The 25,242-nt window shown below is 35.9% G+C and overlaps 1 protein-coding gene across 2 annotated transcripts in view; it reads left to right on the top strand.

The window, feature by feature from the left end:
* cdh4 (cadherin 4, type 1, R-cadherin (retinal)) overlaps nt 1-25,242 on the top strand; it is a 332,586-nt gene that overhangs the window by 199,121 nt on the left and 108,223 nt on the right. For both annotated transcript variants that reach the window (XM_051672704.1, XM_051672705.1), the window contains one exon: nt 22,292-22,518. In XM_051672704.1, coding sequence (XP_051528664.1) covers nt 22,292-22,518 — 227 coding nt within the window. The remainder of the gene's footprint in view (nt 1-22,291; nt 22,519-25,242) is intronic.

Raw genomic sequence — 25,242 nt, 5'->3', positions numbered from 1 at the left:
AACAGGAAAATAAAAGGAAGTAGGCTAAATGCATTAACTACGCAAAAACATTTTACAGCATTGTTTAATTAAATAATTCTATTACATTTGGCAGTCCCAATAAATGGTAATACTGAGTGAAATCCAGGACAATGTGTAGCTTTGGTCTATGATAAGAAATATCTTCTTTGTCACAAAACAAAACAATATACTATTTGATAATATTACGTCATGCCATTGTAGCTTCATCTCTCCAAAACTCAGCAAAACTGCACAGAACTGTGTGTTCAATGTGAAGATATGCGCTGTTCTTAATGACACAGTAACCATGTTTTAAGATAATGCTTACATTTTTAGCAGACATTTTATTCAAAGTGACTCACAAATGAGAAAGAGACACAACATCCATAAAAAACTATATTGAAATAAATTATGTGCATTGTGCAAGTATAGGACACTTGATGATTTTAATTTTAGAGTTCTGTGTGTTTTGCAGTATTAATATTTAATTTCAAAATAATAAAGTTTGATATATGCAACATTTACTTTTGGCCCACTGCCCTCAATCAAGTTTGATTTTTGGCCCTTCATAGGAAAAAAGACTGGGGACCTCTGATTTAGAGAGTTGGGATTATTTGCTTTAGAGAAGAAATTAAAAAAAAGTGGAGAAAATTTCAGAAAGAGAAAATGCAAATTAAAAGCTAACTAGCATACAAAAACTTTAGTCAGTCTTCTTACAGAACCATTCTGTGTATTGTATTATTTAGCCTATCGCATGTGTCTTCTGCCGTTCTGGGAAAACTTGCAGTATGCCTAAGACTATTCAACACAACAAGGGAACTAAATTAGTGAACACAAAAGTCCTAACCCTCCATTTTCACTGGCTTTTTTCTTCTGAGTAATCATCAGTGTACTTATGCTCAATGAACAGGAATGAGTGCAGTGTCTGTTTATATATAAATCTTTCAGATTCTCTACAACAGGGGTCGGCAACCTTTTTGACATGGAGTGCCATTTTTTATTTTCCTGGTTAATGGCTGTGCCGATGTCCTGTATTTATATGTGCATGTATGTGATTTTCAGTTTGAGTCCACTTGTGAAAATGTTTCTATTTTGCATTTTTCTAATTTAATCGTTTATTTTTAATTACAAATTATACTGTCAGCATAACAGTTTGAGTGAAAAAAATGTTGCGAAACCCGATGACTATGATATAATCATGATCCTGCACGTGAATTTTCACAGAGCATCTTGTGAAAGTGCTTTAATGAAAGAAAACCTGTCCTTTTGTACAAAATGATTAAACACAGTTAGTCACAAATTTGCTTATTTGATTTCTGATCACGAAATTGTGTGGAATCTTAAATATTTCTTAAATTATAATATACATTTTTCAAAATCACACAGAGGGGTAATCACTAGTTCGCAAGCAATAGCGAGAGAGGAGCACGCTATTTTATTTATATGAAGTTTTCGCAACTACATTCCAATCTACATCTTGATGTAATCCTTCCTCATGTCACGCAGCGTGTTTTCATCAGCTGAATGGGAGCCTAAACACTATTAAAGTGTGACGAGAATCTCGCTCCGTGAGCAAGCCATTCGTACATCACAAGCCGATCAACTTTTTAGCCCTTTTCGGTGAATCGCACCTGCAAAATCCAAAAACTTTATTTCCAGGTTTAATTTATATTTTGAATAGACTCAGATGTTTATGTTTTCTCTTTTAATCATTTAATGTCATTTTGTGTGTGACCCTGGTTTAAGGAGGGTGTACCTGTATGCTGGGTTGAAAATCTCAAGGATTAATAGTGGTGTTTTCCTTATTACATCACGTGTTGTTCTGAAAGCAAAAGGAAACAAATGAAACACAGAATGTAGGCTGTCATCTGCCCCGCCTGACTGAAGGAAAGTGGGCACGTTTTAACTTGCACAATTAACCGAAAGTGAAGCGCTGCCGGCTTGTGATGAGCAAATGGCTTGCACGCGCTGCACGAATCTGTTGGGTATACTGCAGTCTCGTCACATTTTAACTTTTTGTTTAGTCTCCCATTCAGCTGATGAAAACATGCTGCATGATCACGAGGAAGGATTACATCAAGATTTTCATATAATTTAAATAGTCTACTCCTCTCTCGCCATTGCTGACATGCCAGTGCCAGTGCCATAGGTTGCCGACCCCTGCTTTACAACTTGAGTGAATACAAACAGAATGTTGAAGTCAATTGGCTAGCTGAGCATAGCTGCTTTTTCAATTGCTTGTAATTGAAAGTGATCAACTCTGGATTGAGGCTTCTATAGTTTCCTTGCACTACACTTAAATGAGCACCCAGAAAAGCCTTGAGGCTAGTGTCTTTTTCTCCTTAAAAACAAGCCAGGACAAAGCCCAGAGAGACACTGATCAAAAGGTGTCCCACAAATATTCCAAGGTGTTATGGACACGGTGTGATTTTCTAGTGTGGCATAAGCAGTGCAGGAAAAACCTCTTCATTTTGTAAGATTAGGTTTGGGAAAGTCCAATATATTTTTGTTTTGTTGTAAAACATGTTAGAATAGAGCGCAACAGTCTGGTTTCAGGAGTAAAAATCCCATTAATTTTTTCCATAAACAAATAGATTTTCAACGATAATTTATAATCCTTTAAAGAAGGACCTACCATGATCTCCAAGGTTGTTCATCGATGGCAGTGTTGGAGAAGCTACTTTGAAACTGTATTTTGACAAGCTAAAAGCTACTCTTAATATAAAGTAGTTAAGCTACAGTCAAGCTACTCTTTTGAAAAAGTAGTTAGCTACACTACAAGTTACTAACAAAAAGTAGCTAGCTACATTGAAGCTACTTAATGATTTTTTTTTTTTTTATAATGTTACTATCAAACCAATAATAATAACAAATCACCATCGTTATAATGAAAACAGAAATAGACATTTAATATAGTGTGCAATATAGCAGGCTAGTTAATCAATTTAAAATGATGACTAGCACTACTCACTTGTATGTGTTTCCTCAAATTTGTGCTTGGAGCAGCATTCCTACATTTTCTTGTGTAGCTTGAATGTAAATAAAACACAATGCATCCCTAGGCTTAAAATATTCATATAACCTCACTAGCTGAAGCTTCTCACAATGGCCACAATGATTTAAATATGTTACTATGTTAATACTCTAAGGTATCTGATGTATTTTAGTACTTAGTTATTTTCCATAGAAGCATCTGTAACATTTTGAATTTGACACAGATTTGTTTTTCGTTTTTCACTTTAAGGTGCTACATGAAATCAAACTAAATTTAATTAAAACCTTTTTTTCTGTGAGATTAGTTATGAGACTTAAATAATTTTCCGACTGTACCCATGAATAGACCAATTTACTGAGTTGGGACTGTGCTAGTGACATTTTTTTTTTCCTACTCCATAACAGATATTGTTTTCTTTTCATTAGGCTCTAAATGATTTAAGTATTCTTTAGGAATATTTGAAGTCAAACAAGGCCAGTTTGTTTATTAAACATCATTCATACAAAACATAACACAGGAGGAAAACTTTGTCCAGCTAGTCTTTAGTCTTTACCTCATCAGTGCTGTTAAGCCATTTGAGATGTTTGATTTCCTCCGTAGCATTTTAAACTAGACAATTCTGAGTAGAATTCAAATGCGTCGCAATAGTTTTGTGGTTAGCACCAAGATATCGAGGGAAGCCCAGACGATGCGCTCGCTTCAGAGACACAGTAGGACAGAGCAGAGCACATCACGCGTGTGGTTTTGTGATGGCACGTGCAACACTTGGGCGAAAACCAGGCATGAATCGCACGTGTTTCAGATGAGGAAGCATATACAGGTGCATCTCAATAAATTAGAATGTCGTGGAAAAGTTCATTTATTTCAGTAATTCAACTCAAATTGTGAAACTCGTGTATTAAATAAATTCAATGCACACAGACTGAAGTAGTTTAAGTCTTTGGTTCTTTTAATTGTGATGATTTTGGCTCACATTTAACAAAAACCCACCAATTCACTATCTCAAACAATTAGAATATGGTGACATGCCAATCAGCTAATCAACTCAAAACACCTGCAAAGGTTTCCTGAGCCTTCAAAATGGTCTCTCAGTTTGGTTCACTAGGCTACACAATCATGGGGAAGACTGCTGATCTGACAGTTGTCCAGAAGACAATCATTGACACCCTTCGCAAGGAGGGTAAGCCACAAACATTCATTGCCAAAGAAGCTGGCTGTTCACAGAGTGCTGTATCCAAGCATGTTAACAGAAAGTTGAGTGGAAGGAAAAAGTGTGGAAGAAAAAGATGCACAACCAACCGAGAGAACCGCAGCCTTATGAGGATTGTCAAGCAAAATCGATTCAAGAATTTGGGTGAACTTCACAAGGAACTGAGGCTGGGGTCAAGGCATCAAGAGCCACCACACACAGACATGTCAAGGAATTTGGCTACAGTTGTCGTATTCCTCTTGTTAAGCCACTCCTGAACCACAGACAACGTCAGAGGCGTCTCACCTGGTCTAAGGAGAAGAAGAACTGGACTGTTTGTCCAAAGTCCTCTTTTCAGATGAGAGCAAGTTTTGTATTTCATTTGGAAACCAAGGTCCTAGAGTCTGGAGGAAGGATGGAGAAGCTCATAGCCCAAGTTGCTTGAAGTCCAGTGTTAAGTTTCCACAGTCTGTGATGATTTGGGGTGCAATGTCATCTGCTGGTGTTGGTGCATTGTGTTTTTTGAAAACCAAAGTCACTGCACCCATTTACCAAGAAATTTTGGAGCACTTCATGCTTCCTTCTGCTGACCAGCTTTTTAAAGATGCTGATTTCATTTTCCAGCAGGATTTGGCACCTGCCCACACTGCCAAAAGCACCAAAAGTTGGTTAAATGACCATGGTGTTGGTGTGCTTGACTGGCCAGCAAACTCACCAGACCTGAACCCCATAGAGAATCTATGGGGTATTGTCAAGAGGAAAATGAGAAACAAGAGACCAAAAAATGCAGATGAGCTGAAGGCCACTGTCAAAGAGACCTGGGCTTCCATACCACCTCGGCAGTGCCACAAACTGATCACCTCCATGCCATGCCGAATTGAGGCAGTAATTAAAGCAAAAGGAGCCCCTACCAAGTATTTAGTACATATACAGTAAATGAACATACTTTCCAGAAGGCCAACAATTCACTAAAAATGTTTTTTTTATTGGTCTTATGATGTATTCTAATTTTTTGAGATAGTGAATTGGTGGGTTTTTGTTAAATGTGAGCCAAAATCATCACAATTAAAAGAACCAAAGACTTAAACTACTTCAGTCTGTGTTCACTGAATTTATTTAATACATGAGTTTCACAATTTGAGTTGAATTACTGAAATAAATGAACTTTTCCACGACATTCTAATTTATTGAGATGCACCTGTATATCGTTTATAAAGCTCCGAAAGCCAGATGACTTTCATTAAATTTGCAGGAAAACCTGTGCAATAACCAGTATTTACTGAACTCCCACTTCAGTTCAACTCAAACACCTGCAATTCCAAGCAAAAACATTCAGGGCTCGGTCTAGCGACACCCCTGGATGGCGGAAATGCACTATTTTAGTTTGTGATCTGCTGTTACAAAAGAAGACGAAGACAGATGCTGCTGAAAATTCACAATTTTAAAAGCTGCCGAGCTATTTGCAACAAAACAAACTTTGTAATGTAGAATGGTTGCTTGGTTTATGGCTTACAACTCTTTTATGGAGGATTTCACGAATAGCCTATGCAAAAAAATGAATGGGAAAAATACTTACAGACCCAGACGGCTGAAAAAGTGGGCAGACACTGTTGCGCTCTATTGGCTGCTGACGGTCATGGCTAATTAGCATTGGGATGTTTGAGTCAGGTCCAATTCATTTTAACAGTTTGTTTCAATCAAAAACAAGGACACCTGTGACCCTGTGAGGGCACCTGTTTTCTGTTGTTAAATATTTATTTAATTAAATTGTTCTGTTTATCACTATGTTGTTAGCCTCAGGGAACATTCACTTTCATCATTTGTTTTCCATACAATGAAAGTAAATGGTGACTGAGGCTCTCATTCTGCCTAATATCTTCTTTTGTGTTCCACTGTAGAAATAAAGTCATATAGCTTTGGAACAACATGAGGATGAGTAAATGATGGCAGAACTTCTATTTTTGGGTGAACTTTTTCTTTATGGTGGTTCCAGCTACCCCTACAGTATGTAATATTTAAATGCCAAATTGCTGTTTAATACCTTTTGTTAGTACAGAAAAAATTATTCCCCATACAGGTGTGCAGTGTTGGTTTTTCATACACAGCAGGAGAATTTTAATGAGTGCATGCTGAACGCGTTTGATTGAGTTTGTAGTATTAATTAGTTTGCACTAATTGTAATAATGCACTAATATGTTTTATACATATTTATTGAGTTTACATTGGTGCCATGACCCATATTAGATTATTTTACGTGTGCTCTTGAGGTTTTGTTTATGCTGCCTTCAAAAAAAAAAACCTCCAGAAACTAATTAAACTGCACACTCACACACATAAAATATTGCCACATGGCAGCAGGGAACACAGGAAGCTGAGAAAGGCATGTTTGTGTCGAGTGCAAACTGCCCAGAGGAGAACAGTACAGTACGTGCCAAAAAGAGGGGAAACAGCCATAGTCATAGTAGTTGTCGTACTCCAGGCCATTGTGCCTGCAGGGCTTAAAAAAGGCATGAGCGCTGTAGTTGTGAACTCAAATGTTTAGTTCTTTGTTTGTGGACTAAGAGTCAGGACTTGCTAATTAAGTGCCCCTTGGCAATGTATGGCCTTACCGACCATTCGAGGAGTTAAAGTAGAGCACAGAGCACATTTACAGCTTTTTTAAAAATATTATCAGATAGACAATTACCAAACTATAATGGACTATACTGGAACCGAAACTATACTGGAACCGAATGCAGGTTTCTTATTTTAAGGACTTTTAACTTGACACAGTGCCTTAAAAAAACTGCGCTCATTGCATTAGACACTGAAAAAGAAGCAAAACATGTTGCATCAGTCAAAGTCCGTCTAGCAAGCTTACATTCAAAAGCAATTCTAAAACATCACAGACGGGCACAAAAAATTTGTCCTTTTATGAATGACCAATACATTCAACAACTCTTCCAACTTCAGCTACAGGTGGGCAATGGTTCGAATTTCAGTAAGCACAGACCGTTTTCTGCCGAAAAACTTCCGACCTACTGTCACTAAATTCACATTGAGATCAGTCTATTTACGTCACAACTAGGGTTGCCTCCCGTCCTGGATTTTCCAGGATCGTGCCGGTTTTTGGCCGTCCGTCCTGGAAAATTTTTATTTCATTCTGGGATGCAAAAATTTTTTCCTATTAGGCTTTTCAGCATAAAGGAACAATTTAAGACACCTTTGTACAATGGGCATATTTTCATGACACATTCAAACATATGAACCCTTGTTTATAAGTACACTATGCAAGGAGGAGAATCAAATGCATTCATAAGAAGACGCATTCCGATTTCATAACAAATTTCAAATTGAATTGTGTGACCTTTAACTAAATTAAATTAGTAAAACTTAAAATATCTGGTTTATTATTATTATTAATTTAGTTAGAGATTACTCAATTTAATTTGATAGACATTTGTTATGAAACTGAAATGCTTAAATCTTGAAATGTGTACTGTTTATTTGAAAATATTTTTTTTATTGAATGTTTATGTAAATTTTGATTTCTTTCAGTTTAAATGTACAAATGTTTTCTTTTTTTTTTTTTTTTTTTAAACTTTATACATAACTTAATTCTTTATACATACATATTTATACATTTGAAAACATTTAAATGTTCAGTGTGAACCATAAACTCAAGAAAACTTCTAAGGGCTAGCATAAGTAAAGAATATGATAACCTGTACACACACACACACACACACACACTTCACCATTTTGTTTTTTTTTTTTTTTTTTTTTACACATTTCAGTTTCATAACAAAATTCTATCAAATTAAATTGAGTAATCTTTAATAAAAATACAATAAAATAAAACTAAATATTTTAAGTTGTATTAATTTAACTTTGTTAAAAATTACAAACTTAATTTAGTTGGAATTTTGGTATGAAAAGTTTATGTTATTATTTGATTGCATTTTTTACTATGTATGCAATAATTTCCATATTAAACTAGGAGTAAACAATCATAAATAATATGCTTTATTTCTTGTACGATGGCCAGTAATATGTTTTTTGGTCATTGATCAGGTGTTAAGGAATTTTCCAGGGATAAGGTGGCAACCCTAATTACAACCCAGCAAATCCACACTTGTACCATAGGGAAAAGCACAAAGATTGATAGTTGGCAGAGGAAATAAAGGATGAGTGTTAGTACAACTGAAGACACCCCCAAAAAAACATGATGTTCAACTTGTTGTTGCTAGTTTTTAATTTATAATTTAGCATATATAAGTTTTCATTCTAAAGAGCACTGTATTACACAAAAAGATGAGTCATCATTATTTTTGGTCGATTTTTATGGAAGAAGGTCTTTTAAAAAATGCTGTGCTCATGGTATGAGACACAAAAAATGTGTGAGATGTGTTAAAACAAAGACACCTGTCTAGCAAATATTTAAAAAATGTAAAAAACTATTCCAAAACAGCACAGACAGACGAAAAACAGATTTGTGAGAGGCACCTAAAATATTATCAAAATGAAGGTCAAAATTTCAAGCACTATCATCATACTAATGCATCACCTTTTAAAACCATGTGGAAATTGTGCAAACATTATCTCACCTTCATGCGCCTAGACGTTCATGCGCCTAGACGTTCATGATATTAAAAACATTAAAGAACTTTAATTGACAGAAATTTTGTTTTTGAGGGAACTCGGAGCTGGGTTTCTCTAAACAGTGTTCAAAATGGAAAACCAAGATTGGAGCTGGAGCGGAGTAATTACAGAAGGCTCAAAGTGGGGACGGTGAATAGCTGTCCCTCAACTCGTCCCACACACTCTGGTACTAGGGGAGAAAAGGTAAAAGAATCTTAAGATCTCAAGAACTATTTGAGAGAGACACATAAACAGCAAAGGGAAAAGAGAAAGAAAGAGAGAGATGTTTGCACCATATTTGTATCTCAGGCACTCAGCAACATCACACAAAAAGTGTGAGGAAGAAAAAAAAAACAGTGTTTTAACATTAATTAGCAGTCCAGTCATGTGGTTTCGTGAGAAAGATTTGAAACAAGTCCGATGTCTCTGCTGTAGCTTGTTTTTCCCAACACAAACTGCCCCTCAAACACCAGACCTATCAATACACATGCTACAATGTGTAAGATTTAGTCAGTCTGAAGGGGAAGTCGAGAAATCGACTTACTAAAATGTTTATTCAACATGTCCCGACACATTTTGAGCATGTAATATGACAGTCACATCTGTGAATGTCCTATAATACATTGTATACCGTACAATTTCATTGCAAGTCTGCACCAGACAAGAAGTGTTATAACCCACTTCGCTTCATCAAGCATAACTGCCATTGTCAAAAGTGACAGAATGTTTGGATCAAAGGGGACCTGAGCGTGTGTGTGCGTGTGTGTGAGGGTAAGAGTTCAATGTCCTTACTGTCCCTCTGTCTTTGTGTTTTGCAACTGTGCTGGTCGAACAGAGAGTTCTGTGCCGCTGTACATTATTCCTCCATCAGTCAAGCGGAACAATGCAGCTCTCCGGTACCAGACCTGTAGACCTTGCCTTGCATTTGTGTATGTGTGTGTGTGTGCGTGCACACATCTGCACAAGTAGCTGTGTGCATTTGTGTAGTTGTGTGTGTGAATGTCTTAGTGAATGTCATGCCCCTTTTTCCCAGTGCTACTTGAAGTGGTGTGGCAGGTGGACCTGATCAAGTTTGTGCTAATGGGAAGGACTTTCCTTTATTTGATAGAGACATTAAAGCACATTACTCTTTTTCTAAAGCACACATTGAAATTGACTATGAAATGGTTTGATGAGTGCAGTTTTGTTTCCTGTGTTGGGATCATATCGAAGAGATCGATATGTTTTTATGTAGCCAATAGCCTTTAGTTTATCATGCAGGAACTCGACATGTTGTGACATGTAAACCAGGAGGTAATCGTGTTCAAATAATCTATGATGAGTGTGATTTGGAGGTTGCATTTCCCCTCTAAGATTAGATTTTTACTCCACTGAGGGTTAGATTCAGGGATGGGGTTTGGGTTAGGACGTATTGTTAATAAAGTATGCATTCCTGTTGACTGTTTTACACAAGGCTGTAACCATGTGTTGAACATTAGGTGGGACCAAATCATTTTGGGTGTGGGGTCGTGGATGTTGAGGTCACAAATATAGTTGTCCTCTTTGGTCCTTTAAAATATTAAAGACACTGAATGCAATAATTTTCGGAATAAAGGCTTTAAATGTGATAAAGGCCTAACATTTTATAATTTTTGGTTTTAAAAGATACATGTTTTTTATTTTATTTTTTTAAGTTCACAGTACAAGACTACCACTGTGTCTGCATTGCTAGCAATTTGCCTGTTTAGGCATCTTTTCTTTCTTTTTTGTGCTGTCTCAAAGAAAAGACGAATATAATTTGAATTTCTTTAAATCACTGATGCACAGTATCTGTAAAATGACAAGACTGTCAGCTGGCTAGCAAAAAGAAAAAAACACTAAATGATTTACTGCGCTCAAGTTGTCCCTCATGTTTTTTCCCCCAGTAGACTCTTAACACAATCTTTTCTTCAAGAACCTGAATGCTGCTCTTTTCCATGCAAAAACAGTTCATATTGACCACTACTGTCAAGGTCCTAAGAAAAAGAAAAATCATTATTCATATACCATAAAAGTAGTCCATTCAACACAAAGCTGTTGTGTGGCCCCAGAAAGCTTGGAATATAGTGCACAAGTCATATGGACTACTGTTACGATGTCTTCATACTGAACCTTTAATGATGATTTATAGTATTTGTCCTTTATGAAGCTTGACAGCTCCTGCTCACTATAAATGTTATTTTATGGAAAAGAGCTGCTTAAAATATCTATTTTTATGTTCCAAGAAAAAGTAACAGCATATGGGTTTTGAACAACATAAGGGTGAGTAAATGAGTGAGTAAAAGTACATTTTCCATTTTTAGGTCTTGAATTTTTAGACACAGACCTGACATGGACATACTCAAAATAATCTCTTATGAAATTAGACTCATGGAAATGCTGTACAAAATTCAGAATTAATTAAAGACATTAAGAAATTATTTAAAAAATCTTAAGTTGATTTTATTATTACCTAATAATATTTGCATTAAAAATATATGACGGTGTCCTTGCCACAACCTAAAAACTCAATTGAAGCCACAAGTCACGGGTCTTACCATGTTCTAGTTCTAATCTGAGGGTGATAATGCTCTACATTTTGTTATTAATCATTTTCTAAGTCAATATCAAGTGAATTTTCTAAAAAGCTACTTCAGAAGCTTGCCAGATATCCACATTCATTCAATTCCTTTACAATATACAAACATTCTCTCTTTGTCTTAAGCCTGATATGCTGAAAACGGCTCCGTTAAAGTTTTCACATTCAAAATTAAGAATGACATACGAATCACATACTGGACATGACATATTTTTAAATAAAAATGGCAAATTTTGCCAAATGGTGAATAGTTTGCAACACTGGAAATTACTTTCAGTCTGTACAATATTTCAGTCATAAAATAGTGGGCAAATATTGCATGTTTAGTTATACACTGACATCTCACATTACTATCTGACTATTAGGGGGGACTTGTCCCCCTCAATGTATATTGTGGTTATAGCCCTGGTTTTACATAACATACAGCTAAAAACATCTCACTTCACAACTTGTCTTTGGTGGCAACTTGTTTTTGGGACATTTCATCCACAAACTGGAGCTCACAAATGTGCATATGTTCGACAACAATTCCAGCTTCGGCTGCTGGGGGCAGTGGTTTGAATTTCGGTAAGCAAAGACCTATTTCAGCTGAAGAACTTTCAACGCGCCGCCGAATTCACAGTGAGATAATTTTTTCTTTTATTTTTTACTTTACAAGCCGGCAAATCCACACTTGCACTATGGAAAAAAGCAATGAATATACTTTCAAAATTAATAAATTAGTCCCAAAACATTGATAGTTCAGAAAGAAAATAAAGTTTGAGTGTAAGCTTGACTGAAGACAACCTGACAAACCATGATATTCTACTTGCTGTTGCTAGTTGGAGGCAGGTTGTATTTATAATGTAGGGTATTTATAATTTATGTGGTATTCATAATTTAGTATTTATAATTTTTCATTCTACATAGCATTTTATCAAGCAAAAATTAGTGTCGTACGAGATGAGTCATCAATATTTCTGGTCCATTTTTCTCAAAGAAAAAGTGTAAATGTGTTTTTCTAGTGTAACCACTGTAGACCTGTAGACACATCTTGCCCAGTATTCAGAAAAGTATGCGATAAATATTAGTTTCTAATGGCATATTCTTCAGCTTTTATATTTGTTCCCCACCACTCTTGAACATTTTGTAACATCCTCACATATATCTGCTAAAAGATCATTTGATTGCCTCAATGCTAACAAACATGGACAACTCTGATATTTATTTCATGTAGCCTTTAATGCTCTCATCCCTCAAAATTCTAACACAGCTAAGCATATTGCAGGGGTTATATTCAACAATTTGAATGATTTCTGAAAAATATTCCTCATATCTGATTCATCTTGAACTCCAGGTGAACCTTGCACACCCGTCTCTCCCCAGACACTGCCCAGTAAGGCAGAGTACATGTTGTAAAGCTCCTGAATTTGTGATGTTGGTCTGTTTGTGAGCATGGGGCTGAATGACCTTCAGGGAAGCCTGCGGAGAACATCAAACGCTTAGCTCCCTCAACTTTTCCCACACACTCTGGTACTAAGGGATGGAGAAAAGGTAAAAACATACTGCAGGCGAGCTTTTCAGACCAGCACGTGGAGAGGAGACACCTTAAAGCCACTCAATTCCCAGTTTGATACAGTTGCTCCTGGCTGTGCTTTCCTTCGTATCTCTGTGTTCCTCTCACCTGCTTAGTCTTCCCCTCTCTCTGCCTTTCAATCTTTCTTTGTTGATATTGCTAGATCTCTTTCATTGTCTCCCCGTGGGCTGGTCTTTCTACAGTTTCTACATCTATCTATCTATCTATCTATCTATCTATCTATCTATCTATCTATCTATCTACCTATCTATCTATCTATCTATCTAGGCATAGCAAATAAGTGTACATTTCAATTGCTAATGCATTTGCAGCTGTGCAGAAGAAAATCAACATGGTGCAGAATAAAATAAAAATAGTGCATGCATACAATTATACAATAATAATTAATCAAAACTAACTATAAAAGTATTGGATTACGTCAAATTATTATTTAAAAGTTGTTAGCCTGGGTAAATAGGACATATTTTAAGACATACTGTTCTGCTAGTGCACAGTGGTCCTTGTGTTCTCTGTTTATCTATCTCACACTCACCCACACTCACACTGACACAATCTATTTCTTGTGCTTCTTTTTGCCTCATACTTTTTAAGTGGCCAATATCTCTCACATCTCTTCTGACACATTAGAATTTGACATTCTGATAATCATGCAGTAGTACCAATACAGCTACTGTGGACAATCAACCAGTGGGTCATAAAATAAAGTGTTTCTATTTATTTGTGGTCACATACCCAATTTAAGTGTTTCAACTTACTGTATATTTGGTTAAATGTTGAAGCTTATATTGTGAATGAAAATTTTTAATTGTATATCTTGATCCGTTGTTGTAGATTATTACATAAACATTAAACTTATATTTCTTATATTTCAATCTACAGTTGTGCTCAAAATTTGCATACCCTGGCAGAAATTGTGAAATGTTGGCATTGATTTTGAAAATATGACTGATCATGCAAAAAAACTCTTTTATTTATGGATAGTGATCATATGAAGCCATTTATCATCACATAGTTGTTTCGCTCCTTTTTAAATCATAATGATAATAGAAATCACCCAAATGGCCCTGATCAAAAGTTTACATACCCTTGAATGTTTGGCCTTGTTACAGACACACAAGGTGACACACACAGGTTTAAATGGCAATTAAAGGTTAATTTCCCACACCTGTGGCTTTTTAAATTGCAATTAGTGTCTGTGTATAAATAGTCAGTGAGTTTGTTAGCTCTCACGTGGATGCACTGAGCAGGCTAGATACTTAGCCATGGGGAGCAGAAAATAACTGTCAAAAGACCTGCGTAAAAAGGTAATGGAACTTTATAAAGATGGAAAAGGAAATAAAAAGATATCCAAAGCTTTGAAAATGCCAGTCAGTACTGTTCAATCACTTATTAAGAAGTGGAAAATTTGGGGATCTCTTGATACCAAGCCAAGGTCAGGTAGACCAAGAAAGATTTCAGCCACATCTGCCAGAAGAATTGTTCAGAGTACAAAGAAAAACCCACAGGTAACCTCAGGAGAAATACAGGCTGCTCTGGAAAAAGATGGTGTGGTTGTTTCAAGGAGCACAATACGATGATACTTGAACAAAAATGAGTTGCATGGTCGAGTTGCCAGAAAGAAGCCTTTACTGCGCCAATGCCACAAAAAACCCCGGTTACAATATGCCCGACAACACCTTGTCACACCTCACAGCTTCTGGCACACTGTAATTTGGAATGACAATACCAAAATAGAGCTTTATGGTCACAGCCATAAGCGCTATGTTTGGAGAGGGGTCAACAAGGCCTATAGTGAAAAGAATACCATCCCCACTGTGAAGCATGGTGGTGGCTCACTGATGTTTTGGGGGTGTGTGAGCTCTAAAGACATGGGGAATCTTTTGAAAATTGATGGCAAGATGAATGCAGCATGTTATCAGAAAATACTGGCAGACAATTTGCATTCTTCTGCACGAAAGCTGGGCATGGGACGCTCTTGGTCTTTCCAGCACGACAATGACCCTAAGCACAAGGCCAAGTTGACCCTCCAGTGGTTACAGCAGAAAAAGGTGAAGGTTCTGGAGTGGCCATCACAGTCTCCTGACCTTAATATCATCGAGCCACTCTGGGGAGATCTCAAACATGCGGTTCATGCAAGACGACCAAAGACTTTGCATGACCTGGAGGCATTTTGCCAAGAAGAATGGGCAGCTATACCACCTGCAAGCATTTGGGGCCTCAAAGACAACTATTACAAAAGACTGCACGCTGTCATTGATGCTAAAGGGGGCAATACACAGTATTAAGAACTAAGGGTATGAAGACTTTTGAACTGGGGTCATTTCATTTTATTCTTTGTTGCCATGTTTTGTTTTATGATTGTGCCATTTTGTTATAACTTACAGTTGAATATGAATCCCATAAGAAATAAAAGAAATGTGTTTTGCCTGCTCACTCATGTTTTCTTTAAAAATGGTACATATATTACCAATTTTCCAAGGGTATGCAAACTTTTGAGCACAACTGTATATCTATATCTTTCTCTTACAGTAGCCCCATTTAATGCAGAATTTAACTTTGCATGAGGGTGGATATATGTACAATACTGTCATTATGAAAATCAAAGGAAGACTAAGACAGTAAGAGAGACAGAAAAAGAGAGTGCTTTCAATTTGGTTATGCACCCACATTGGACTTGAAGCTAAAACGCTCTGACGCTGGCCATTTTTTTGTTCCCATGCCAGCATCCCATCCCATAGCCCAACAATATCATGCAGGACTAGTCCTGTAAATACAGCGCTTTTCTTATACAAACACTTTATCTTTGCCTCTGTTTCACCTCTGTTCCTCCACCCACAGGTTTACCCTCTGTACAATGTTGGAGAGTGACAAAAAGCATTCAATGACGATAATTACTTCATTCCATTAAAGCAAATTAGCCTAATTTACAAAAATATTGACTGCATTCAGGTTCTTCACAGAAAAATACTCTTTTTTACGTCGTGAGTGTATTTATTTATTTATTTATTTATTTTGGTATCTTCCCCTGGTGACAGATGCTTTTGTTGATGTTTGTTAAAGGAGGAAAAAAATCGAAATTGACTATTTTCCCATCAACAACAGGCTGCAATTAGTGCGTACAGACCACTTGTTCTGGTTGCCAAATAGCAAAATCCCATTTTAAATCTCCTAGACTTCTTAGAACAACTGACAACGTAAAATGATATGAATTTTCCAGTATGATGCACTTTGTTTTGCTTTTTTAATTTTGAACAGCACATGTTAAAGTTGGGAGCGTGTTTTTCATGTGTCAATGCTTTGGTGATCATTCTCAATACTGCATAAGATCCGTTTCCCCTCCTATATGCAATTATTCACAAGACAAAACACTGTAGTGTTGAGGCAGCCATGCCACAATTGGTGAAATGGATTCTACGCTTTATTATCCTGCTGTTTTGGTGCATCTTCTGGCAGGAAGCCGTGTGGTAAATTGGATAGATGGCTTGATAAAAAGCTTGTCGCACAAAATATTTCACTCTTTTTTTTTTCTGTCTGAAAAGCACTGTCGCCCAGCACTCTTAACAAGTGACTTGGTCCCGCAGTGATTTATGAAATCAATTTGTCTTATTATCAGCAGAATTGTGGAAGAAAGATAAAATCAGTAGAATGTGATTTTTAGTTCTGTCTTTCTTTCTTTTAAATCCTAAGGGGAGAAATAGAAGAGAGATGCAGCACTGTAATCTATTTGAATCGTTTTGACCCTCTAGTACTGCAAAGCCAATAAAAACTGGAAGGTTCCTAACTCTTAAAATTTAAAAAAAAAAAAAAAAAAATACTATGAACAATTCAAATGTCACTGATGCATGCACTCATGCACTGCCTGCCCCCCCCCAAAAAAATCACATTTGGATTTAAATAAGCAGATATTTAAGAGCCTATGATTGGATCATTATTGCAGTGATTAATATGTTTCAGCTGGCAATAATTATTTAACCCTAACTGATGCAGTGTGTAGCTTCTCATTTCTTAAACAATAATGTCGGAAGACATATCCCGTGGTCGTGGAAAAGATGTTACTGTGTTTCAGAAGGGACAAATTATTGGCCTGCATCAAGCAAAGAAAACAACTAAGGAGATTGCTGAAATCACTGGAATTGGGTTAAGAACTGTCCAACTCACTATTTAAACCTGGAAGTATAGTGGTGAACCGTCAGCTTTGCGGAAGGAATGTGATCGGAAAAAAATCTTGAATGATCATGATTGGAGATCACTAAAGCGCTTGATGAAGTCACATCATAAAAAATCGACAGTAGAACTCATGGCTATGTTTAATAGTGTAAGTAAGAGCATTTCCACATGCACAATGTGACGAGAACTTACAGGATTGGAACTAAACAGCTGTGTGGCCACAAGAAAGCCACTTCTTAGTGAGGCTAATCGAAAAAACTACTTCAGTTTGCTAGAGAGCATAAAGATTGGACTGTGGAGCAATGGAAAAAGGTCATGTGATCTAATGAGTCCAGATTTACCTTATTCCAAAGCGATGAGCGCATCAGGGTTAAAAGGGAAGCACATGAAGTGATGCACCTGTCATGCATAGTGCCCATTATACAAGCCTCTGGAGGCAGTGTTATGATCTGGGGTTGCTTCAGTTGGTCAGGTCTAGGCTCAGCAACGTTATGTGGCAGTAAAATGAAGTCAGCTGACTACCAGAATGTACTGAATGACCAGGTTATCCCATCAATGGATTATTTCTTCCCTGACGGCATAGCATGAGGATTCATTTTCACATATAAATTGGCCACCACAGAGTCCTGACCTTAACCCCATTGAAAGTCTTTGGGATGTGCTGGAGAAGACTTTATGGAGTGGTTTGACTCTCCCATCATCAATACAAGATCACGGGCAAAAATTAATTCAACTTTGGTTGGAAAAAAATGTTGTGACGTTGCATAAGGTTGTCAAAACAATGCCACGACAAATGCATGCCGTAATCAAAGCTAAATGCGGTCCAACTAAATATTAGAGTATGCCAATTTATTTATTTATTTGGCCAGGCAGTGTACATAGATGTTCTACTGAACTTGTAGAATAGAGTTTCTTCAACTATGGGCACTTGTGGCTCTATGGACTTTTGGAAAATAAACTAAGATTATGTTCCTTTTTAAAAAAGTAATAAGGCATATTTTTGATACATTTTCAGATTCCAACTTTAAAAGTTTGGGTTTGGGACCAAGGTAAAACAAAAAAGTATATACATAAAATCCATTTGAAAAGTTGCAAAAAATATATGATTATATTCAAATTACCAAGATAGAGCTTACAGTAATATTAGAAAAAGAAGAAAAAAAAAGTTACAAATCTGTTAATTAAAATAAAAATCAACCACTAGAAAACTGAAGTTCTGGTAAATTTGAATGAGAACTCTAGAATGTAAGCTTTGATTCTCTCTCTCTCTCTCTCTCTCTCTCTCTCTCTCTCAAGTAGAGCTGAAGCTGTGGTACTTTCCCTAAGGTGTAAATGAATAGACCATCTGCTGTTGTTGACCAGAACCCTTCCCAAACAACTACAGTGGGATTATGCATATGAATCACTCATTATGTCTGCTACTTTTTCTAGCTTTGAACGAAACTGAGTTTTAACACTTCTGTTTTCAGAGTCGTCTTACGCTGACAGGAATCTAAAATTTAAATTGTATTTTTATTTATTTTTTGGTAAATAAATATTATCATATTATAGACATTGTTTTTTTTTTGTTTTGTTTTTTTTTTCACATTGTGCAAATGGTGACTTTTGTTCCTGTTTATATAACACCTAGTACAGTACTAGTATTATAGGAAATGCTTTAGCTAATGGTTATAGTTTCTTACACACAGCAGGATCCAATGATGGATTATGAACCTGGCCAGTGGGCCAGTGCCCCGGGGCCTCTGACTGCCTGGGGTCTGAGGTGGCATTACACTCAGAAACAAGGCACTGTAAATGCAAAATTTATATAAATAGACAAACAGTGAATTGAATATGTGACAGCCATGTTATTTCTCCCTGGGCTATTATTGTATTATTTAATATAATACTATCATATATGACAAACAATTATGTACAGGTATTTTAGCATATCTGCACTTGGCTTCCTTACATGTATGAAACGTATGCATTTAAGGAAGCCAAGTGCAGATATGTGAAAATATGTGCATGTGTGTTTTGATCATGTATGATGACCCTGCTTTGTGATTTATTTGTATGTTTATTTTAAATAAAAGTTAGTTATTAGCTATCCCTTTCACAGAGTAAAATATATTGTAAATATAATAAATGGATCACAAATGCTGAAGAAGTGTGTAACGTTGGCTGCTGCTGGCACTGGCATTAATAATGACGAAGACGATGATGATGATAAGAACCCAACTTATGCAATTTATTTGCATACGTAAAATCCAAAACGTGAATCCGAAACATAATAAACATAAACGACTTGACATAGACTTAAACTTGACTTAACATAGCATGGCATGGCATGGCATGGCATGGCATGGCATGGCACATTACTAAACACATACAATACTTGACAAAGGACAATGGAAAACATGAGGGTTTAAATACATGGACATGGGCGAACAAACCAATGAACAACAGAACTCTAAACAAGATAATTAAACAATAAACCATTGAAAACAAGACACATGAACATGGAGGGAAAACATGAAATCACATGACAAGGGAACCACATGACATGAAACAGGAACTAGAATTTTCAAAATAAAAGACATGAAATACAAGAATCAACAAAATACACATGACAAAGTACTGCATCCAGAAGGAAAGCAAAAGAGTCAAAAGAGGCACTTTTTTTTACAAAATGTTCCGGTTTTATTTATTTTTTATTATTTTTTAAGGCAGTTAGATGCTAATATCTGTTTTTGACATTTTGTGCTGTAGTTCATGTACAGTAGAAGTATTTGCCTTTAGTATTATATATTTTATTTTGAGCTGTCCTTGTAGTTGGGCTGACGATAAATGTATTAGTTGCAATACAAGTAATTAACGATTTATTTGTATTGGTTCACAGTTATGACGATAAATTGTCATATGACAATTCATTGTCAAATTGGCATACTTCTTAAGGTGTATGTGTGCTTAATCCTTGAAATCATAATAAAATAGGGATATATATACACTACCGGTCAAAAGTTTTGAAACACTTGACTGAAATGTTTCTCATGATCTTAAAAATCTTTAGATCTGAAGGCGTATGCTTAAATGTTTGAAATAAGTTTTGTAGACAAAAATATAATTGTGCCACCATATTAATTTATTTCATTATAAAACTAAAATGTAATTTAAAAAAAAAAGTTTTTGAAATTGATGACTTGGACTAAATAATAAAGAAAAGCAGCCAATAAGTGCCCAACATAGATGGGCAATACAGTTTAAATAGACCTTCAATACTGTTTAAAAAGCATCCCAGGGTGATACCTCAAGAAGTTGGTTAAGAAAATGTCAAGAGTACATGTCTGCAAATTCAAGGCAAAGGGTGGCTACTTCTAAAATATAACACAGTTTTGATTTATTTTGGATTTTGTTTAGTCACAACATAATTCCCGTAGTTCCATTTATGTTACTCCATAGTTTTGATGACTTTACTATTATTCTAAAATGTGAATAAAGAATGAGAAAGTGTTTCAAAACTTTTGACCTATAGTGTGTGTGTGTATATATATATATATATATATATATATATATATATATATATATATATATATATATATATATATATATATGATTTCCTTTAAGGATTTAAAAACATGGAAAATATTTTTTAGAATATTACAATATTATCAAATACTTAATGACTTTCTTTAGCCTTGGTCAACATTACATTTACACTATTGTTTTTGGAACCCAGCCAAACGGAATATTATATTATATTATATTATATTAAATTATATTATATTATATTATGCAATGGTAATATTTTTTCCTGTCCTAAATTCTTCACTTTCGCACATTATTTTAAGATTCTACAATAAAAACCACCAGTCCTTATTTAGCATGAAGAGTTTTTGTATGAAAATATGTTTATTCATCACATTTACATTTATATTTACTCATTTAGCAGACATATTTATCCAAAGCGACTCATTCTATCATCATCTCCACAGAAATAGAGTAAGCAGGCGTCTCCTCCTCTGTCACTGCGTGTCATTAACACTGCAAGTATAAACCCACAATGACCAAGAACATTTGCCATTACACAATGATTAAATTAAAATGAAAGAGGAGCACTTTGCATTCACTATCAAAATCTTTGCTTATATTTTCGCTTGAGTTTGGCGCAAACCCACTTTTTGGAACACACAGGCAGCACACACTTTGGAGCGCTTCAGAAGCGTTTAATCTTCACGTGCTCTTCAGGAGCTACTCTGAGTGTGGCCCATGGTGTGGCTCAGTGAGGTGGTCCAGGTTCATCTGGAGTGTCACATAATGCAATAACACCAGTAAATTCAACATAAGCAGCATTCATGGAATTTCTAGATTCGCTTTAAATTCCATCCTATGCATGGCACATATGTTGAGAGAGGCGGGCCTGTAGGAAGCTGGTGCCCCGGGGCCTCGCAGGACCATAATCCTTCCATGGTAGGATCCAAAAATTTGAGAACACTTGCGAAAATGGTTCTATTTTTATTTTATTTTTTTTCATCACAAATTAAATGAGAAGCATAAACATTTTAGTGAAAAGTTAATTTGAATAATTAACATGCATTTCAGAATTTCTTAGTATTTTGATGTCCCCCTTTTATTTTAAGAACAGCATGCACTCAAGCTGACATGGACACTACAAATGAGTGCAAAACCTGATGATTCTGGTATTCCAGCATGATTTGAGAACGTTCCAAAGAGCATCTTGTGTGCTTCAGTGGCAAGGAAACCTTTTGTACAAAATAGTACACAAATATCAAATCACAAATTAGCTTATTTGATTAGTGATCTAGAAATAGAATAAAATCTAAATAATTTATTATTCATTTTACATCATAATTTTTTTTTTTTTTTAGTTTTTTTTTTTTTTTTTTTAATCCTAAAACTTTTTAACTTTCAAGTTTAAATTCGATTTTAAATCTCCATTTTCAAAGTGGTCTTATACTTTTGAACCACTCATTGTCTTGTTCGTTGTCTTTTGTTTTCTGAATCAATGATGCCCTGCCCACTTTGAACATTTAGCATGACATTCTGTCATTATTACAGTTGTTTTATTGTTTATAGCCATAATGGTTTCAATATATTTCAATATTTTGTGCTCATCAAGTACTCTGTCTTTTGTCTCTTTACTTGCAGTGAAGTTTGAAACCTGCCAGCAAATAGAGAAGGTCTATTTCGAGAGCAGTGACCCAAAGTTCAGCATTCGTCCGGACGGCTCCCTTTACATAGAGCAAGTTGTAACGAATGTAACCAAACCAATACAGTTCATGGTGACAGCCAGAGACAGCACGGACAAACGCATCTGGGAGACCACCGTCAAACTGGCTCTCGCTGGACACCCGCTATCTCCTCCTATGAACCAGGCAAGGACAAATCATGTGTAGTTTGAAAGAGATAAATGTTATTCTAAATATCAGTTGTCTGGGTAATCATATTATAGACGGTGACCAACAAAGACACACAAATGAGTCCATCCATAAACGCACACCCACCATTATTACAGTGCTTGGAAGGCAGAAGTGTATTAAAATTGCTCTTCCTCCACAATTATCTGCAATTTATTCAGCTCAAATTGCTGAACATACAGGTTCCATTTCAACTTTGACAATTTCAGCCTTAGGTGTGTCTATTTTAGTTTTTTAATAAAATTTGAACTCCTAAAGACTTACATTCTTAGAATGCTTGCCATTTAAAATGCAGCCTACAGTGCTGTAATTGTAATAGTAGCATACAAAATTATGATTCTTGTATCTCCAAAACCTTTTATAGTTGTCTTTACATTGCAAAAAAAAGTGTTGCGTTATGTGGTGATTCTCATGCACAGCTGACAGAAAATAAGATGCGCTCTGAGTGGCATGACAATGGCAAAGTGTCTCTGATGCTTTATTCAGTTTAACAGAACCAAAGCCTTACACCTAAAACTTTAGCCATGTAAGCACTATTTATTTTTTTATTTTTTTATTTTTTTCAGAAAATGCAAATCTAGTTATTGTTTCATGAAAAACATCTCTGATGTGTACTGTGTACGAAACACTGTTTAAAGGAAAAGTTCACCCACAAATGAAAATTCTGTCATCGTTTACTCACCCTCATGACGTTCCAAACCTTTATGACTAATGTATGATTGCAGTGTAATTATTTGCCCACACAGAATTAGCAAGAGCAAGATTCAATAGCAGAGCAAGATGCTATTATGTTTAAGCAAGCATCAACATTTAAAAAGTAGGTACAGTTTCTAAATTGATTACATTTTTTCTCTCACACGTGCCATCACGTGCGGAGTGCTTTTAGTGGGCTTGCACAAGCCTTTGGCAACATACCAAAAGTCAAGATCTGATTATGAAAAGTAAATGCTCAAATGTAATTTTTATACAAAAGATGAAAGGAGTAATATTTAATGCATACACAAGTCAGTTTTCATCCCCAACCACCACACACTTTTACCACAAGTCCTGCTTGGCAAGTATCATTAAACTTTTAATACATGTGGCTGTCATGCTCATGTTCGGGCTGTCCTGTGCTCCAGTGTAGAGGAGATGAGGTGTACAGGCTTTATATAGATGTCTTTCCCACTGGCATCGGATTGTTTCTGCATCCAAAGTGACCTAGAAATGCCAAGCAGAGAGGCAGGAATATAGGTACTCGAGGGAACCAGGAGTCTGGTCTGGTGAGCCCTATCTCCCTGTCCTAATCTCACACATGTCGTCTCCTTCTGCACAACCATTTAGAGAAGTGTCTCCTTGCTGGTCATGGCAGGTTATTGAAGGACAAACGCACATATGTGCTCACACACACTCACACACAACCTGAAGATACATGAGTGGGTTCCTGGAGATGTGACTTCTTTCAGCTCTGTGACCTAGTTGGGTCTGTAAATAATTAATAACATAAAAAATCTAAATCAAATTAAAGTAGTTTATTTATCAGATTATTACAGCATTTAAAGGAACATTTCGGAATTTTAAAAGCTCTACATTTTTCTCACCTTCATGTCATTTCAGACCCATTTATCTGTGAAACCAATAAATGAGCATGTCAAGTAATCTATACACAGCTCTATTCTATAAAATGACAGTTTATTGTGATCATGGGCTGCCAAGCTCCAAAAAAGTACAAAAAGCATTATTAAGGCATACAGTAAAAGCATCCCACACAGCAGTATATTCTGAAGCCATACGGTAGTTTTGTGTGTTAAATGGACCGAAATCTAAGTCATAACTCACTTCATTCAAATCATTCTGCATCTGTCCAATCAAATATGGTTCCTATTGCAGACTTTGGACATCAATAAAATCAAATATCATTGGTTCTCACATGTTTTACAACCAAACGTCAAACTTTCGGCATTGGCTTTGATAATATTTGATACATGTTTTGATGGTATTCTTTAAAGTACCTTGGAGTAACATAAAAATACCATGATATGTGAATATGGTAATGTTTCAGTACCACGGCATATGTCAAAGTACAATGTCATTTCCATCTAAAACCATCACTGTACCATGGCCCTGGCACAGTATCTTTTTCTAAGGGGTTACTGCTATGTTACCACAAATTACTTAAGCTGACGGAAAATTTGACCTCCCATAAAACAATAGAGATTTTGTCTTTACTTTTCCGTGCCTTTTTTCCCCCTCTATTTTTCACTCAGTATAAACCATTCTGACTTGAAAGACATATATTCAGAGTAAGAGCTTAGGGAAATTAGCTTAGAAATAATTTCATTTGATTTAAAAGAACATGCGCTCAGATGCAGAAATGCACACACACACACACACACACACATACACACAGCCAAAAAAAAAAAAAAAAAACCACACATTTGCGATAGAAGTAATTAAAAATAAGACAACTCAGTTACAAAGTAAGCAAGCCTTTTGTTTCTTGAAATGAGCAGAGATGCTTCAAAGACTTGGATATGGAAGCTAGCTATTATCTACTGTGTATCAACAAGGACATCCAACAGCGCAATTTTTTGTGCCTCTGCTGAGCGTAAATGTCAGTAGGTTACATGTGGTTCATTATAGACTTACATGATATTTGCCTGCATCACATGGTTTAAACAATGCCCTGGATATTGGTGATTA

Source organism: Myxocyprinus asiaticus, chromosome 35, assembly GCF_019703515.2.
Source record: "Myxocyprinus asiaticus isolate MX2 ecotype Aquarium Trade chromosome 35, UBuf_Myxa_2, whole genome shotgun sequence".
NCBI lineage: Eukaryota > Metazoa > Chordata > Actinopteri > Cypriniformes > Catostomidae > Myxocyprinus > Myxocyprinus asiaticus.
The sequence above is the reverse complement of the archived record's forward strand: the minus strand, read 5'-3'. Positions and strand labels throughout refer to the sequence as shown.